General features: G+C 44.6%; 1 protein-coding gene across 1 annotated transcript; it reads right to left on the bottom strand.

Moving 5' to 3' along the window:
• Positions 1–538: 538 nt before the first annotated feature.
• Positions 539–16,431, bottom strand: MRS2 (magnesium transporter MRS2). The gene is made up of 11 exons (XM_066579430.1): positions 16,177–16,431; positions 13,298–13,371; positions 11,263–11,299; positions 9,916–10,028; positions 8,912–9,085; positions 7,596–7,726; positions 7,384–7,500; positions 5,772–5,924; positions 5,279–5,396; positions 4,942–5,055; positions 539–2,989 (listed from the first exon to the last, which is right to left on the bottom strand). Exons 1-11 carry the CDS (start codon positions 16,337–16,339, stop codon positions 2,927–2,929), a joined length of 1,257 nt encoding a protein of 418 aa, XP_066435527.1. The 5' UTR covers positions 16,340–16,431; the 3' UTR covers positions 539–2,926.
• Positions 16,432–19,301: the final 2,870 nt, after the last annotated feature.

Raw genomic sequence — 19,301 nt, 5'->3', positions numbered from 1 at the left:
CTTACTGCCTGTTGACCATTTAAAAAAAAAAAAAAAAAAAAAAATTGAGATCTCTCTGTATGGTCCTAGAAACTAAATATTTTTTCAAATAGTCCGACTATTCACCTCTTAAGGTCACGTATGGGACACAACAAAGGGCAGAGATGGGGCAGAAAGCCTTGCGAGTGATCAAAGCACTTTTTATTTTACTCTCACCGACATGTCAAACTTTAGTGATGGTGGGAATTTGGAGAAAGAAAACCATTATTTATCTTCCATCTGCTGGCATGTCACTGTGGATGAAACATAACTGTAGCCTAAAGCACTGGAAATAAAAGAAAAAAAACAAACCACACAAACATTTTCCCAGAAATAGCGCTATTCTTGTGTATTGGCCATGTCTGGTATTGCAGCTTCACCTCTCACTTAAAGAGGGGTCATCTGAAATACCAGACACAGCCAATAGCAAAAGCAGGAGTGTGTGTATATACATATGAGGACATTTTATTCCACAAACTAAACATCCCGTTTTCCTTTCTTAGCTTTACTTCTGCTAATAAGTACAGTTTTCATTGTGCTCTGTCATGGTTTACTTTATTGTTCATAATGCATCATATATTTGTTATTGAGAAAAATGTAATAAAATACTATTTACATAAAACTTTTCTTTAAATCTAATAAATATACACATTTGAATACAATCAGGAGAGTACAAACACTACTAAAATATATTCATATGTAAAAGTCTGTACAATAGATACTTTACATGGCAGCACTGATCCATTATCAGTAACGCTGCTGATGCTCACTAGATCCCATAACCCTCTGTAAAGTAACAACTGCATACGGTTTACAGAGTGAGTGGCAGTACTGATTATTGTACAATTACTTCTTGTTGACTGGAACAATACATAATCCTTTTACACAAAACATGCCTCGTTACGCAAAGATTGTCGCTCAAAATTAGTTCAAACAAACAAAAGTGCACAATAATAGTTCCGTCTAAATGCGAGCCGTCACAACTCTTCGATCGCTTTTCATTTGTCACCCAGTTTCAGCTTGCACAAAAATATAAACCTTCCCTTAAAATAAGCCCTGGCTAAACTACATTAAAAAAAACCCCCAGCAATACTCACCTAGCCGGCAGTACCTGGGTCCCTCACGCTGGTCTCCGATGCTGCGGCAGGCTGCCGTGTCCCCAGTGTTGACATAGCACTCTCTTTCTGGTGACGGGGCTATGAATACCCTGCCTCCAGCAAACGAGTGCAGTGATTGGATCACGAGCGCCGCTGCGGTGGACTCCTTGGGTCACGGCTGTGCGGCTTCATCCAGAGTGCATCTGAGGGTGGTGGAGTAGTGTTTGGCAGCCACATTGGGGCATGAGAGGAGAGAAATGAGGGACAGGGAAGACTAAGGTCTCAAACTGTTGGGTGCGATCGGTCTGGGGTTGGGTGCAGAATTAGTGAAGTGGGAGGCAGAGCAGAGCTGGAGGAAAATTAGGTAGAGAGTATTGCCATCTCTGTGAGTGGGGGAGTCTGAGAGTTGTCATAGGTCTAGGGAGGAGGTGAGAGTTAAAAGCTGGGAGGCAGACGGGAAGATTGGGTCATTAGTGAGGATGCTGAAGTCATGATGAGGGTTGGGATTTCAGAGGATAAGAAATAGGGAAGCCAGACAGCGAAGTGGTCCAGAAATAGGAGGCCAGTAGGCCACTGCTAACTGCCAGGGCAGTGGATAGAGTCGTAGGGTATAGACTTCGAACGACAGAAAGGTGGGTGAGGGAATCGGGGGAATGACCTAGAAGGTGTAGTTCGGCAAGAGAACACCTACTCCTGCGCCGTGGCTGTTGTCCGATCCAGAGGTGTGAGAGAACTGCAGGCCATTATAGGACAGTGCAGCAGGGGAGATGGAATCGGACTGCTGTATCCACATTTCGGTGGAGGCAAGCAGGTTGAGACGTTTAGTGGTGAAAAGGTTGTGGGTGGTTGGGAGTTTATTGCACGTGGATTGGGAATTCCACAGGGCGCAAATGAATGGGACAGGGCAGGGAGTGGGGTGAGTGGGCTTGTGGTTGGGCTTGAAAGGTGGGGTGGGGGGAATATTTCCCCTACAGCTAGAAGTAATTGGGTAGCGAGGGTGAGCAGATGATTGGGGGATTTCTGAAACAGACTATGGTGCTTCTTGGCTGTATGATGGGGATGGAGGCATTTGAGGAAGGTGAGAGCGTGTGAGCCTGCATGGGTGAGGGAGGGGCTGATTTGATGGAGTGTATTGGGGGTGGGCGTAGGAAGAAATCGTTACGGCTAGCAGTAAGGATGATGATAGAGGCTAACCTTAACGCTAATCTAGCCTCACCTCCGATCTCAAAAATTCTCCCCAAGATCAACTGATAATCGTCGGAACATGCGTGCAAGATATTGTCAGAAACAAGTAAGGCACGGGATGATGCGACACCATACCCGCATACAATAAATAGATGTAGATAATATTTGTTTCAGACTAACAGCAGCATAGTCCAGAACAATGGCAATTTGCTACATGAAGTGGAGGACTGGCATCCTTAAGGCACTGTGGTGAAAGACTAACCCACGAGAAGTCATCATTAACTGCTCAGTGTAGTTTAAATTCTGTTAAGAAGACTTACATGTTGTACTTCCTGTTTTAATTATATATTATCTTCTACAAATACCGTCCGGACGATACAGAAGACAGACTTCCAAAAATATTGTAAGATGCAAATAAAGGACGTTTAGGTGAAAGGATGTCCTCTAGGTAAATGGGTTTGCACAGGGAGGTTACTCTGCTTTATGGTGTCCACAGAAGATCTTCATAACATTCATACACCCAACATGTTTTCTATATCCCTGAGCTGTAAGCCTTTAGCAAATCTGCATTGTAACAGTCACACAGATCAGTAGCAGCGCAGTCCATGGGCTTCTGACTCAGAGAATTACACTTTCTGCCCATTTGTAGTAGCCGTTCTTCCATTAAGGGGAAATGCCCTTTTCCAGATCTTTATAATGAAAAAACAAAAAACATCACAACACATTAAAAAGAAACAAGACATTTTTGAAAAAATAAAACACTGAAAAAGAATAGATTGGAAAAGCCTGAATGTGATCTACCGTATATACCGGTGTATAAGACGACTTTTGAACCCCGAAAAATCTGCTCTGCAGTCGGGGGTCGTCTTATGCGCCGGTAATACAAAAAAAAAAAAGTGTAAAAAAAAAAAAATCATTACTCACCTCCCCCGGCGTTCTGTCGCGCTCCGGCAGGATGTCGCTCGCTCCTCGTCCCCGGCGCAGCATTGCTTTCTGAATGCGGGGCTTGAAATCCCCGCTTCCAGAAAGCTAATACACACGCCGTCAGCCGGTACAGCTATTCAATGAGAGCATTGAATGGCTGTGATTGGCTGAAGGCGCACGTGGCTTCAGCCAATCACACCCATTCAATGATGTCATTGAATAGTGTGATTGGCTGAAGCCACGTGCGCCTTCAGCCAAATCACAGCCATTCAATGCTGTCATTGAATGGCTGTAACTGGCTGACGGCGTGTGTATTAGCTTTCTGGAGGCGGGGATTTCAAGCCCCGCATTCAGAAAGCAATGCTGCGCCGGGGACGAGGAGCGAGCGACATCCTGCTGGAGCGCGACAGAACGCCGGGGGAGGTGAGTACAGATTTTTTTTTTCTCCACTGTAATACCGGCGTATAAGGTGAAAGTTGGGGGGTCGTCTTATACGCCCCGTCGCCTTATACGCCGGTATATACGGTACATATGGAAACTTACATCGAGCTGCAATATATTGATACATTTCCAACTATCCATCTTGAGGGTGCGTTCACATATTGTGCACTTTAGTGCAGATCCGGGGCAAATTCTGCACCCCATTTTGCACCAGTTGATGCCGATTTGGAAACAGATTCCCAGCAGATTTCACCCTTTTCAGTTGAAGGAGTGAAATCTGCTGCTGATCCGCAGCAAAAGACAAAATCTGAATGAAATGGGGCAGATTGTGCTGTGGAATTTCATGCAAATCTTCCGCTGTGGAAACTCTGCACCATTTCCACTACATGTGAACGTACCTCAAGTCTGCTTTCACAAGAGCGTTATACAAGCTCATTTATGCACCCCTATTACAGAGGAGTGTTAAAGCCCAACTGCTGGTCTAAATAGTAAGAGGGGAAAAAGGGTGGAGCAACTTCTACTAGAACTTTGGATAAGGGATTTTTCTTTGTATACTGGAAACTGACTGCCCACTGACCGCCAGCCATGTAATTGGGGTGTGGTAGTTCAGTTTGAAGAGAAGTAAAAACAGGTAGGCTGAGGGAGCAACTCTCCTAGCTAAAAAAGATCTTACAACGAGGGAATTACCCGTTTTTTTTTTAAATTAGTTTTGTTAAAAAAAGCCACTCTTTATACATTTCGGGGACGTGATGGGTCTTCCCAGCGATGGGTCTTCACAGACTTGCCCATACAGGTACCGCACTTTTAAAGCACTTTCTGAAGAAGGGACTGCGTCCAAAAAACGCATAAAGGCTGGCTGTTTTTAACAAAACTAATAAGGAGCCACCAGATAATTCCCTCTTTGGAACATCTCTGTTGGCTACAAGTATTGCGCCCTCAGCCCACCTGTTTTACTTCTCTTCAAACTCAACTGCGGGTCTACGGATCTGAACTCTCGGCATCATACGCATCTATGCTGCTGCGAGCTTGAGCTAGTATACCTGTAATTGGGCCCAGTATTACACTCCTGTTAAAGCGACCTGTCTACATCTGTATATTTCTACAAGTCTCACGATGTATATCGACATCTTCTATGAGCATCTTTGAAAATGATTTTATATATAAATATATCTATCTATAGATCTATATCTTCATGCTCTGAACTGCTTACTGTCCACTTACAAATGTATAAAATACATTACTACAACACAATACTTAATAATAGACTTTACTATACCGAAGGTGACTTTGATGGTTCCAGATTTCTTCCAAGAAAGTAGAGCAAACGTCTCCAGATCAGGCCACTTCCTAGGAACATAACTCCCGTAATGAACCAAAACACTTGGGGATCCTAAAATGGAAAAAAAAACAAAAACACAGGGAAAGGTAGAGGTAAATTCAATAGCAAACTCAATTTAATTGAAACATACATAAATGTAAAGCCCAAAGTCAGATATTACAATAAACCAATTGTCTTTGTAGAAATGTTCATGTTGATGTCAAAAACTGTAGAAAAAAAAAAAAAAAAAAAGATATGGATAAACTATGGTGCAAAAAAAGAAAACGGAACAAACCTCTTCAAAAGTAGACTCCAAGTTCATCCCGAAGGCCACCCCAATTAGACCAAAGAGAGAAAGGGAGAAGGTTCCCATCGTCAGCTGCAAATTGAGTCTCATCATTACATTCCGATGACTGAAAGACAAAAACGCAGGCAAAGCTTTCAAAGGTGTTCCAACCCCGAATACTAATCAGAGGAGCCAACAATGTGAATAGCGTGTATTAGTATAAGATTCCACCATAGATAGATAAATGTTATTTTAAGCATTGGCTATAAGGCACCGCTTATAGATGTTCTTTATAAATTTATGATAATAATAATAATAATAATAATCTTTATTTGTATAGCGCCAACTTATTCCGCAGCGCTTTAAAACACAGAAAGAACCCCTTGCTTTAAATAATGTTATTTATTCTGAGCCCATTTAATAGTAAGATAATTCTGAGAAAGTAATCTACAATTTAATTGTGCACACATCACATACGTAAGATAATAACAGAAAAACTGACCTGTCCAGGTTAATGAAAATCACACTTTCAGAGTCATCAATCAGCACACGCAACTCTCTGGCAACATTCGCCAGGTCTTCTGCTTGCCTGTAGTAATTCTCCAGAAGCAGCTCCATTTCCTCGGTGTCGTCTATCCGAGAGGCATTCTCTTCTCTGCAAATGAAAACGTTAATTGGCATTACACGGTTAATGTGCTGTGAAAATACATTAAATATATTGCCATCAGTCCTTTAACCCGTGCCCACCCTATGGAGCCACAGCTGGCTCCCGCTGCAGATGACTTGGGCTCATGGCGTGGCTACCGTATACCCAGCTATGCAGCTGATTAATAAAGTTGGGACCTGCCTCCTCGCTACATAGGAAGCGGCTTTTTGAATATGATTGATCTTTACAGAACAGGATGTGACATAGTATCTAAGGCCGAAAAGACATATGTCCATATAGTTCAACCTATTACCCCCCAATGTTGATCCAGAGGAAGGCAAAACAAAACAAAAAAAACGTAACGACAGAACAATGATGGAGAAGCCAGTTTTCCCCATTTAACAGTGGTCAGGACAGTAAGAAACCCTGTACCTCCATTTGGGGTATCACTGTGGTTGAGCCTGTTGTCAGAGGTGGTGGTGCTTGGTTTTTTGAATCTTCCAGGAGTTAATCAGCAACACAGGGGTCTTAATCAAGGTGTCTCCCACAATAGAGGTAATGACGAATCACTGTCAACTGGCACCACTGGATTCAACAAGGAAAGTCCTTTCTAAACAGATTCTGATTCACTTTGTCTGCTGATGACAGGGAGCTCTTTACACCATCCTCCACCACTTGGTTCACTGTCTTTACAGCATCCTCCACCACTTGGTTCACTGTCTTTACAGCATCCTCCACCACTTGGTTCACTGTCTTTACAGCATCCTCCACCACTTGGTTAAAGGAGGAAAGTGCTTTATTGAGAGCATCTTGCATTACAGTTCTTTTGCCATTGGACAGGTTGGCAAAAGAACTGTAATGCAAGCTGCTTCACACCACCTTCTTACATCGATTCTTCTGCGATCAAGTAATATGAAGTAGATCAATGACCCTGGCAGACATTTGTACTGTCTGTACTGTGTGTGAACAGGTCTCACGTGTCAAAGAGTCTGCAATCCGATGAGTAATTACTGTACAGCACACTGCCTGTGTACACTACACAGACACTCAGGAATAGAGATGAGCGAGCATACTTGATAAGGCAAAGTACTCGAGTGAGTAGTGCCTTATTCGAGTACCTGCCCGCTCGTCTCTAAAGATTCGGGGGCCGGCAGGGAGCGAGGAGCGGCAGGGAGGAACAGAGGGGAGATCTCTCTTTTTTGGGCGGCCAAGATGGCCACTACCATCTTTAGACTACCAAATGGTCCATAGCACATTGGTAGTGTTAGACTACTCACAGAACCGTGCATAGTGCAATTAGAAAATAGCAGCCATCTTGGCCACCTCAAAACTGCACCAGGAGGCGGTGGATCTAAACAACGGCCAACACAATGAACTACAGGTAATGTGCTCCCTCCAACTTTCATGTATATTGATCTAGCCATAAATTAGTCTCCCACCCCAAGCATTTTGTTAGGTTAATACATACGGCATTTGGGGGGTAGAGAGCTTGGTCAGACACAACTCTTCTATAAGCTCATCTTCATCCAAGATTTCCAAAATTGCTTCTTTGAAAACTTTTATATCAGTTTCCAGTTCAGACAGACTGTAAAATAAATCTGCAATAAGTGCACAGAAAAACTCCACCTATCCAATGCAGAAGGCAACGAGTTCTCTCATTACCCAATAGAACATACTTACGTTTTCCCATTTTGCAGCAGAACATGCAGTTTACTTCGATCTATAGATAGAAGCTTGGGGTCCACTAACGCTTCCAAAATTTCTAGGATACGAGGTTGTAAAAACTGAAGTCTACCTTGTAGAGTGCTTATCTGGAGAAAAACATTGGCATTAGACTTACACAAGTGTGTGACGTGTATTACACCTACTAGGCAATCCACTGAAACACATATTCCTACTTCCAAGACAATAACTTTTACCTCACCGGACTTCAGGCCTCATTCACATCACCCTTTTTGGCTTCTCTTCTGCTCCATTGTAGCAGTAGAGTGATGAAAGTATTGGCAGTGCCAGCTCCCTACTTATCCCGGACACCAACGGTGCTGAACGGTCATGGCATCTGGCATATCATCAGAAAATTTAGCACGCTAAACTGATTTGAATGAAGCCCTAGAGAAGGGCGTCTTAGATTCCTGGTGCTCTCACTCGCACAAGACACGCTGGCCCCGATTTATCAACGCACGGATGATCATTTTCTAGCATCAAAAAGTTGCCAATTGTAGCGCCACTTATTTACCGTAACTTATGTCGAAAACTGGTGTCAGTTCTGGCATAAGTCAGGACTTTTTTCAGAGTCCCATGCAAGCGCTCTTCCATGGACTTGTATAGAAGTGCGTGCGCACGGGACATAAATTAGTTTATGGTGCTTTAGTCAGGTGACAGGTTCCCTTTAAACTCCCTGTCGCCCCGTGGATCAGACTCTCCTTCCCTCTAACAGTTTCTGATTATTTTAGTAAACACTTTATGGAGTTTCTGGTTGGGTGGTTCCATAATACAGTAAAGTGGCTCTAGAAGAGGAACGTTACTAATAGATCTTTTATTTTTTTGCAAGATTTACATAAAGCAGACAAGAAGCCAATTTAATGATGGATTTTTGTACAAGTTTTTACAATTCTACGTGTTGAACAACAAACAGATTTATCCCTCGTTTTCCTTTTCTCTAAACTAGATCTATTCAAAGTGCATCATCAGCTTTCCCAAACAGCATGATTTTGTGATCTTCTGTCATAAGATGTCTATCCTATAGTGGTTGTGTTGTGAATTACAAGATTCAAGGGTTTTGTTAGCAATAATAACGATATTGTGTTTGAATTCGTCTCATAAAAAATTGCATTCCTTAACCAAATTAGAGGCGGTATCTGTGGCCAAATCTTTATTAGGACCAATGTGTCTGAGCAGCCACCGCCCTCAGGACAGTTCCCCTTGGCTCTTCAGTCTGAAGCTCTTACCCAAGATCTGCTCATATCCACTTTGACTGAACAGTTATGAAGTCTTACCCGATGTTGCAGGATTGCTTCCAAAGCTCTAAACTCAAAAGGTAAAGAAAATGTGACTAATTGTCCTTCTCCCGCCAGCTGAGGTGCCAGCTCCCGGAGGAACCACTGCTCTAGGTGCAGGTTCCGATAATCCAATATTAGGAGATACTCCGAAGTGATAACAGCTTTTACAAACTGTAAAACAGAAGAGGAAAGAAAACTAAAAAGCTCTGCTTCTAAACTTCAAGCTACATCATAAGATGCCATACTGAAACATTAAAGGGTACCTGTCATTAAAGGGCATCTGCCACATACACGCAGATTTCAGTGGCACCTAGCACATGGTGCAATGCTGCCACCAGCTCCATTTAGAACAATGGGCGATCCGATGCAAGGGCACGGCCAAAGATAGGACATGCCGAGATTTGGTGGGTAGGAAAAAAAAAAAGGTCATGTGTATGACCCCATTTAAAGGAATGGAGTTCATATTTGTACGTCTTGTGGATTTTCGGCTGTGCGAGAATGACCTCATGCAGTAATGTTTAATAAATTCTAAGCACTTCCATAGGGAATCACAGCAAGACATCAGACTGGCTTATTCACAAGACGCCGCTAGCCCCACCCACCTGCCATGATTGACAGTTTTCTTGCTATTGGACTGCATACTGAGAAAACGTCTACTGCAAAGCCAATTTTGCTTTTCAATGAAGGCAGCTTCATGATGTGCTACACATGACAATCACACAGTTCCTTATCTAAAGGGCCTTTTACAGAAACAGATATAGTTTTTGCTGTATCACATGGCACAATAGCCAAGATCATGGCAGCACAGTAAGAAGGGGAAAGAAATGCATCCAAAAAATACCAACGTGGATGGAAGTGTGTGTTGCGTGACAGACAATCATTGCGTATGATGAAAAATAAGCAGACTACAGCTTTGGCGTTTCCATATTTTTGTCCCCCCCTCTACATTGACAACTGGCTGTTTGGAAACTTTCCGACAGACTGTATATGGTAGATATTACCTCCATTCGTAGAATAATCTTGTTGTTTCTTCTGCTGATGCTCACTAGATGCTGGAACCTCAGATCTCGTGCTTGGAGTCCCAACTCCTGATATAATTCGGTTTTCTTTCTTTCTGTCCGTAGAAAATGACACTCATGAAAGATGAGCCCAGATCTTTGCAGACTTTATGTTCTATTCCTGTGCGGCTGTACTTACTGGGGCAGATTTATCATTGTGTTCATCTAACTTTCATGACAACTTTATGGCATACAAGCAAAAAAATGTGCTTAAAAAAGTAAGGGGACAGAATTGTGGGAGAGGCTGACGCATTGTGTAAGTGGCGTACCGCTAGTGAGAAGTCTTCCCTTTGTGTTAAAGGGGTTCTGTCATTGAAAACAAAAAAAAAATTCTATACTCCCCTATTCCTCTCCCGTCAGTCTCCTTACCGAGCTTCTGCAGTGCCCTCGGGGTCACCTCACCACACACCGGCCGGCTTGGTATGAAGGCTGCATTCCTCACATTCCTTCCGGCCGTGTCAGTGAAGGCCACATCCCTGTGACTTAGCGTTCACTGCCTAGGAAGGAATGCTGATCTATTGCCGAAACAGCTCGCATAAGCAGCCTCTGAAGAAGATCGCCACTCCCCTTGCTGGACTGTGACGTAACGTAACGTACATTGGCTGGCAGGAAGGAGACTGGCGGGGGAGGGGGGGGGGGAGGAGGAATAAGGTTGAATTTTTTTTTTTAATGACAGGGGATGACGATCGCTCAAAATTCATTCAAACGAACTAAAATGCCCAATAATCGTTACGTCTAAATGCACAGCCATCGTTTACTTTTTGTTTGTCGCTAGCTTCCAAACAGTATAAAAATCATTGCTGATTCGCTCATTTCTCGATGCGTCTAAACGCTCCCCGCTTCATACAGAAAGTGAAGTGCTGAGTGAGAAGTGACGATACTTCAGCAGTGATCTGCCTGTCTAAACGTTCAGCAGGAGGGCCATCCTCAGCAGTGACGTCAGCGGCTCGTGCAGTTGTTCAGCGACAGACGTTCCGTAGTCTTTGCTCTCACAGTACAGGACTATGCGGTGGGCCCCGCGATCAGAGATGACAGCCATATTTATGCCTCCCGATCCTTATATTGCAAAAATTACAAAATCAATAAAACTGATTTCCACTTATTCCCCCAAACGCTGTGAGCGGTCCCCTATCCTTCATATTACCACTACAGGGCTTTTTACATGTATGGGACACTCATGGACCACCCGCTTTAGGCAGGGACTACAATGCAGTTTTTTATTTTAAGGGTTAATGCGCTCAGTATGCAGACTGTAAACTAGAGTAAGCAGCTATGTACTCTGGCACTTACCAAAGGACAGTATGTTTCCTTCTTTATCAAACTTCATCTGCAAATAAGAATCACAATATAATATTTGAAGGAAAAGTCATTTACAGTCATAACTCACCGATAGTTCAGAAAAAACATCATACTTTTCCCATAAAGCCCTAAGATTATGTTCAGACTTTGCGAATGATTTCCAGTGCCGCTGATTTCCATGCGTGCTGAGGATACGAGAACGGCCCTGACCTACTATAATGTATACGTAGCTAATGAAGCACAGATGCTGATGATGTCATTATCTCTGAACTCACTTTCCCTCTGCAGTGAGCCTACAAATGGTCCATACCCTGCATAGTAAATCCCCTAGACTTCTAACGCTCCATTTAGACAGGATGAATGTCGGGGGCAAATACTCGCTCTCGTGCTGCTGCACAGGAACTAGTATCGCTGGCTCACAGCGGGGTGGCCGCAGGAGATTTCTCTCCTCGCACTTTCCCGCCCCTCTCCATTGCCTTAACATAGAGGCCATTCAGTACTAAACGATCATCATTCAGTGTAAACAGCGGCTGTTCAGTATTGAACAGCTGCTGTCTTATCTCAATGGAGAGGGGAGGAGGAGAGCGAGGAGAGAAATCTCCTGCAGCTGCCCTGCCTCCCTGCTGGCCGTCTGTGAGTGAGCCAGCGCTACTAACTCCCGTGCAACAGCACAGGAGCGAATGTATGCGAGGATGAGTGCAGGGCATCGTTTGCCCGACATTCGTCCCATGTAAATGGGCCTTAAGCTCTGACAAACACTACATTGGGACCCCTAAATGCTTCATTAACATACAAAGCATGGGCCATGTGCAAGAACTGAAAGTTGGTTCAGAGATAATTACTCAGTTGGAATTTGTATCACTTCAGGCTTTCAGGGCTGTTTTTCATGGTGAAAAAATTCTCTTTAACGAGGACTAAAAATCTGCAACAAATCCAACATGTCTAGACGGGGCCCAACGGTTGCATTGTCCAGGCTGTACGTTCCTGCTCCACACATGGAGGGTGCTGGCTGTGTTTGAAAGCTGACACCTGCCTACAACAGCTGCGATCACCAGGAACGCTGATCACAGCTGTTAAACCGTTAAATGCCCCAATCGGTCTTCTAGGGCCCTGAATGCCCCCAACCCCGCCATGTGATCGAAAGGGGTTATTAAATTGCCATGGCAGTCTGGGATCTTGTGAGCCTGTAAGAACGCAATATAATGCAATACTATGGTACTACATTATACTCTATGAGCGATCAAGCAACTTTAAGTTCAAGTCCCCAATAGGGATTAAAACACAAAAGTAAAAAAAGAATTTAAAAACCTTTTATTAAATTAGAAAAAAACTAATGTATTTAGGCAGGGTTCACCCAGGACGGATTTGCTGCGGTTTTTCCGTTGCGGTTTTGCTGCAGAAGAGCTGCTTCTGCGGCAAAACCGCTTCAAAGGTTAATTTGGGCTTGCGGATTTTGCTGCGGAAAAATCCGCAAGCGTTTTTTTCCGCAGTGCTTTTTTACATTTTGCCGCGTATTTGGTGCGGTTTTGGCTGCGTCCACAGAGGTCTATGGACAAAAAAGCACTGAGGAAAAGACCATAGAATGAACATGCTGCATCTTTTAAAACCGCGCCGCAGTTGCATTTCCGCACTGCGGCTGTGCAGAAAAAATCCGCCCTGTGAGAGCAACTTTTTGGCAAATCTCATTTGTGCTGCATTGCACTGCAAACGCAGCGGTTTTGCCGCAGTGCGGATATGCAACGGCAATCCGCGGCAAAACCGCGGCAAATCCGCCCTGTGTGACCCCAGCCTTAAAGTTAAAAAAACAAAAAACACTAAAAACTTTCTAACAATTATAATAAAAAATGAAAACAAACACCTACAAGTCCATAAGAGTCTGATCGATGAAAGTAGCACATTATTTATACTGCATGGTGAACTTGGTCACACAAAAAAAATGTAATGCCAGAATTGCACTTTTTCTGATCCCCCATCTTAAACCAGATTTTAAGTGCTCATATCATATAAATGTTCTTTTGATACTCACCACAGAGAATACCGGAGCAACGCTGGCTAAGGTGGCCTGAGACGTGTCCGACTGTGTATGGCGGCATATTGTACCTAGAAAACGAGGAATGGAAATCACCAAGGATGGAAAATACTGCAGGCTTCTAGAACACTCCCTGTTAGACAGATCGGACGGAACTAGTTGGAAAAAAATCCGGAATCCCCCTTTACAGCAGAGCCCTGCAGAGCCCTCGTGTAGGTCTGCATAGGAAAGCGTTTCATTGTCCTTCAACTCCCGCTTAACGAAATTTGAGGTCATTGTCAGCGCAACGGGTGCTTAATGCCAACTTCACATAGGTGAGTGCGATATGGGGCAGTGATTTACGCCCTGATATCACTCCCCCTACCATGTGACTTCCCTGCGGAGGCGAGGCGTTTTAATGTCAAAACAGCGTCGCATCACTGCAGGGAAGCTGCGGTCCTCCATGGCGGCTCTCAGTTTCTCCCACTGTTTTCAATGGGAAACCACGCATCGTGTGCAACTGGCAACTCTGTGCGATGCTGCCGGTCCCATTGCAGATATGGGCTCAGCAATGAGAGGGCACACAGAGATGGGACATGCCGCGATTTGTTTCCTGCACTGCATTCCCATGCAGGAAAACTTCGCTCGGGCGTATGACCCCATGCAAGAGAACCGGGTTCATATTTGCACATCTTGCAACGCACAAATCTGGCCCGTGTGAAGCCGCCTTAACGGAGGTCTTCTGCTGCAGGTTGGTGACCAGGAAACAGAGGTGGACGGCGTTGTGTTATAGCACAAGGTATCCCTGAACCGATTCCTCCTTCCTGAATCCATGGAGATCCCAACTGATGGTTTTCACGGAGATGCTGGACCCCATCGTCTGGACTCCTCAATTCCAAGTAGGCATGGTCCTCTCCCTTTCCAAAAAATGTCTGCCCAACTGTTTCCTGATGTGTCCAGGCGTGCACCATCTGAAGCCATCACTGAAGCCGACTTACAGACGGGTCATCCATTCCACCCTACTATTCGTAAGAACGGTTCTTCATTCATTCTGCACTCCCCGGATTCCGCTCCAACTTTGGCTCAATCCCTGGATTTAGTGGAGCTGCAGCTATGGGACTGGCCAGTCTTTCTGCTCCCCCCTGCCCAGGAACCTTCTTTACCCCAACAACCCCTTTGGAGATTTGCATCTAGACCTTGTCGCTCCTGTGCAGGGATAGAGGGTCTCCCCAAATCTCTCTGCTGTCTCCAGAGGAACAGTAGGCCATATCCTTGCCCTTCTGTTGAGGCTCCCTAAACATATGAATGTGTCTTTATAGAATTGGCATGGTAATAGTGCGGACCTCCCCTTGGCGTTGCCTGTTGGTGGCATCTACGTAGGTAAGGAGGTGGTTACTTTTCTAGGTTAGCCCTGATGTTATATTTGTTTTTCCTCTTCTCTCAATATTCTTTATGGTCCTATGCTCAAGCATCTCTACTGTGCCTCCCCACCGGAGTTAGCCTCAATTGGCGCAGGGTATTAAGTCAGCAGTATGCAGTCCTAAGCTCTCGCTCACGACCTGAAGGTTGTGGGTTCAATCCCCGCAGTTAGCTTGCTCAAGGTTGACTCAGCCTTCCAACCTTCCGAGGTCGGTAAAATGAGCACCCAGCTTGCTGGGGGGTAAGAAACAAAATTACCTGAAAGCCCTGCAGAATAAGTTGGCGCTACACAAATACAGTCCCTTTCCCTTCTTTGCGGGTTGTGGTCTTCACAGACTATGGATTTTCACGGCTGATATACAGTGTCCCTTTCTGCAGGGGGAGGAGGCGAACAGGGCAGGGAGCAGTGCACTGAGCTCCAGCCCCCTCTGTTTGCAATGGGAGGGTGGAACGAGGTGGGAGCTCAGTTGCAAATAGTGGCGAGGGGTGGAGAGGTGGCAGGAGCTCAGTGCACTGCTCCCTGTTCTGTTCGTCCCCTCCCCCTGCTGAAAGGCACCATATATCGGCCGGGCTGATATACAGATGTGTGAATAAGTCCTACGGCTGGGCTCACACAAGTGGATTCCAATTGCGGAACCCGTGATTGACATCCGCAGCAAAAAATTGCTGCATGCTCTATTTTGCTGCAGCCTATACATCACATTATATACAGGCCGTGGGTACCCGTGGCATCGTGGGGAATACAAACCTGTGCATGACAGTCAATACAAGAAAATAAGGTACGCAGGGTCACCGGGCGCTACAGCCAGACTCCGCTGCGGGACTCGGGTCCGCCCGTGTGAGCCCTGCCTAAATGTGGGTGCAGAGAAGCCCCCCGAGGTTACTATGGACCCCCTAGTATAGGCAGGAGCGGCACAGCTCCCCACCACCCGGCTGAGGGGGTCCTGTAGTCGGACAGTTCTCTATGCCCGGCCTCACACGAGGGTATGCACCATCAGCGCGCATTAGTGCATCATTTTGACTCTGAACGAGGCTTTTTTTTGCACGTCGGTATATTTTACTGCACTTTTTCTGCCGCCAGACATGTTTTTAGCACACGAGGCACACGCCAACTGAAGCGGCCAGTTCCGCTAATGTGTTGCAGACGTGTCCTTTTCCCAGCAGAGCTCCGCAGTGTTTCACACATTTGCGCGGACATTTGCGCACCTGCATTGACTTCTATGGGGACCATACGCAAATAGAATAGAAAGGTTTACAGCCCACTGACATCAGGGGATTCTGCGTATCACGTATGCAAAGTCATCCCTGTGAAGCCAGCTGAACTAACTTGTGCTGGCTGATACCAGAGAGCAACAGAACACACATAGCAGCACTGCAAAAGTCTCCTAAAATAACCTTTAGGTAAATGCAGGAGATACTTCAGGCTCAGCGCCCCCATCAGGAGCCCACAGACAGTACAACTCTGTGACTATACTCACTGCCGTGCGGAGGGCTCCGCCGGTATAGACTTCTAGCAGGACCGGCCGTCCACCGCTTGTCACCTGCACAGCCGCTGGTGAAGGTCCTCGGGAGGGGGACACAGCACTGCTGCACCCTCCTGCCGGCCGCCGCCAGCCTGTGCAGCGTTCTCACCACATCCATAACCCGGCTTCACGCCGATAACTGCGAGAACGCGTTCTAGCACATGACCCTCCTCGGGCCCCGTACACGGCCAGCCGCTCTCCAAGACTACACATGGGTCTCACAAGCGGAAGTGATGCTAGAGCGCTCTCTGATGACGTCACCGCTAGGGGGAAACTCGGCTTCACATTTTATGTCCTCTGTGGAAGCCATTTTGTCAGAGACTATTTTAGATTGGAGCCGCCAGTGACAAGATAATTGATGTTCCCTATAGAGTTGATGATTGTTAATGGGACAAAGTTATACATTAGATTTCATATTGTAATTGGGGACATATTAAAAAGAATAAAGAAAAGGTATTAATTAAATAATAATTTTTGGATAGTATCAACAGCGCTTTACAATTTGGAAGTAAGGTACACAGAATAAGATATAAAATACAGCATTGTTATCCAGGGAGAATACTATTGATGACCTATGTGGCAAGGAGGCGGGGCTTATCACGATGTATGACTTTACCTCCGTCGTTCTAAAAAGTACAGCGCCGGTTCGAAAAAAGTCAGGGAGCAAATTTTGCAGCATTTATGCATCCAAAAAATGTACTGTTGGTGCGGATTTTATTAAAGATAGCAGAGAGCCTGGAGCAGTGACCGCGGGTCACAGGAAGCGGTCCCCAGTGACGTGATTGCCGTTATCCAACGGATAATGGCGATGACGTAAAAGTTAAAAAACAGTTAAAGTTTAATGCACCCTTCAGTTTTGACCCCGTTGTGCGTACGGACATAATATTAGGGCCACAATGGATATGTTTCTGAACACGGGACAAACAGGGGTATCAATTTTGGGGTGAAAGTCTTCATTGATACGGGTGCTGTACAAAAAAAAGTTTTTAAAATGACAATTGCCAAAAAAATAAAACTTTAAATTTTTTCCTCTGCTTTGCTTAGATTAGTTCCAAAAAAAAAAGTGGATTCAAAATACGCAGTACACCCCTAGAGGAATTTGTTAAGGGGTCTAGTTTTCAAAATGGGGTAATTTGTGGGGGTTCTCTTTGGTTTTGGCCGCTCAAGAGCTCTACAAATGTACTATGGGGCCTAAAATACCTTCAAGCAAAATGTCTGTTCTGAAAGACACCGACTACTCCTTTCGGTTTGGGCCCTGTTGTGTATAGAGACATAAGATTAGGGCCACAATGGGTATGTCTCTGAGCACAGGACAAACAGGGGGATCCATTTTAGGGTGCAAATCCTAATTTTCATGTGCACTAAAGAAAAAAAATCTCTTTAAAATGACATATTTGCAAAAATATGAAATTTTATTTTTTCTCCTCTAAATTGCATTAATTCCTGAAAAGAAACTGTGGGGTCAAAATACTCCTGACCCCCTCAGTGTATACATTAAGGGGTGTAGCTTTTAAAATGGGGTCACTTGTGGGGGTATCTATCATTCTGACACCTATGAGCCTTTGCAATCTTGGCTTGGTGTAGGAAAACAGAGTGCTCCTCAAAATGTTGATAAGTAATGTTAAATTTGTACGTCTCCTAAATGGTTAAAAAAACTAACGTTTTTCAAATGTGTATTCAGAATAAAGTAAACAGATGGAAATATATATCCTATCAAAAATTTGTACAGTATGTTTGCACATATTTGAGATATTACAGTTGAAAAAGTGAAAAAATAATTTTTTCAAAACTTTTCCCAGTTTTGGCGCTGTTAATAAATAAATACACAAATTCTATTGGTCTATTTTTACCAGTTAAATGAAGTACAATATGTGGTGAAAAAAGACTGTCAGAATCACTTGGATATGCAAAACCTTTACAGAGTTATTCTATGTCAAACTGACACATGTCAGATTTCCAAAATTTGGCTTGGTCATTAAGGCACAAATAGGCTTGGTCACTAAGGGGTTAAGTTTAGGTCTCCAACAGGGCGGTAATTAATGCAACAGGTCATAAATTTACCTCCTGTGGATGAAAATAGATCATACCGCTCTCACAAATCGTAGCGTTAAGGAACACAGCGTTCGAGCGCAGGTTTGAGTAACCCCATTAAAATCAATAGGAGCATTGTACCACGGTTAGTACGGCGCTCAGGACGCCATACTAATAGCGGTAAAAAGCAGTGTGTGTATGAGTGTGGCCTGAGGGGCTGCAGACAAATTTCCATGGAGTGAAATGAGTCATATTTGGAAAGATTACGCCAAAGGGGCTAGATTATGTATGGAAATTAGTTTTGTAGCTGTTTGCAGCACGATCTAGGTATGGGGACGGTGGGTGAACCTTTGCACCCGGGCCCCTGAGCCTTTAGGTAGGCCCCTGTATAGCTCCAACTTATTCTGTAGTGCTTTCAGGTAATTTTTTTGCTCACTCGTTTTACTAACCTCAGAAGGATGGAAGGCTGCTGAGTCAACCTTGATCCAGCTACCTGAACCATGTGAGGATTGAAGCTGCAACCTTCAGGCCATAAGTGAGAGCATTCTACTGCCTTAACACTCTGCACCACACGAGGCCCGAATGGCACGAGACAAAAGTTTTAAGTGTTTATGCTCACAATATTAAAGAAAATTACACTTACAATTGTAAGTATCTCGTTTTTCCTTTTAATAATTCAAAACGGTGACAAAAAGGTTTCTGGACCGGGTACCACCTGACCTCGCTATGCCACTGCTGTAAGAGAGAAAGTAAAATCCAATGGCAAAGTTGAAAAGTAGCACTGTAGAGTTACCACTGTAGTGACCCAGAAGGGTACTACACAAAGCTGTCGCTGTGGTGAGGTGAGGTGGTTCAGGCATTCACTTACATCCCACAATGGTTTAAATGTAGCGCCATTAAGCGAAGGGAAATCGGAATAGCAACAGGGTCCGGTAGACCTTTGGTAATGATTGCTGGTAGCCCCATTTCTCATGGGTCCGTCTGCCCTATGAGAAGTATTTGGGATTAGCTGATAGACAGTGATGTGACAGAGAGAGCGAGCCTGTCAT

Source organism: Eleutherodactylus coqui, chromosome 9, assembly GCF_035609145.1.
Source record: "Eleutherodactylus coqui strain aEleCoq1 chromosome 9, aEleCoq1.hap1, whole genome shotgun sequence".
NCBI lineage: Eukaryota > Metazoa > Chordata > Amphibia > Anura > Eleutherodactylidae > Eleutherodactylus > Eleutherodactylus coqui.
The sequence above is the reverse complement of the archived record's forward strand: the minus strand, read 5'-3'. Positions and strand labels throughout refer to the sequence as shown.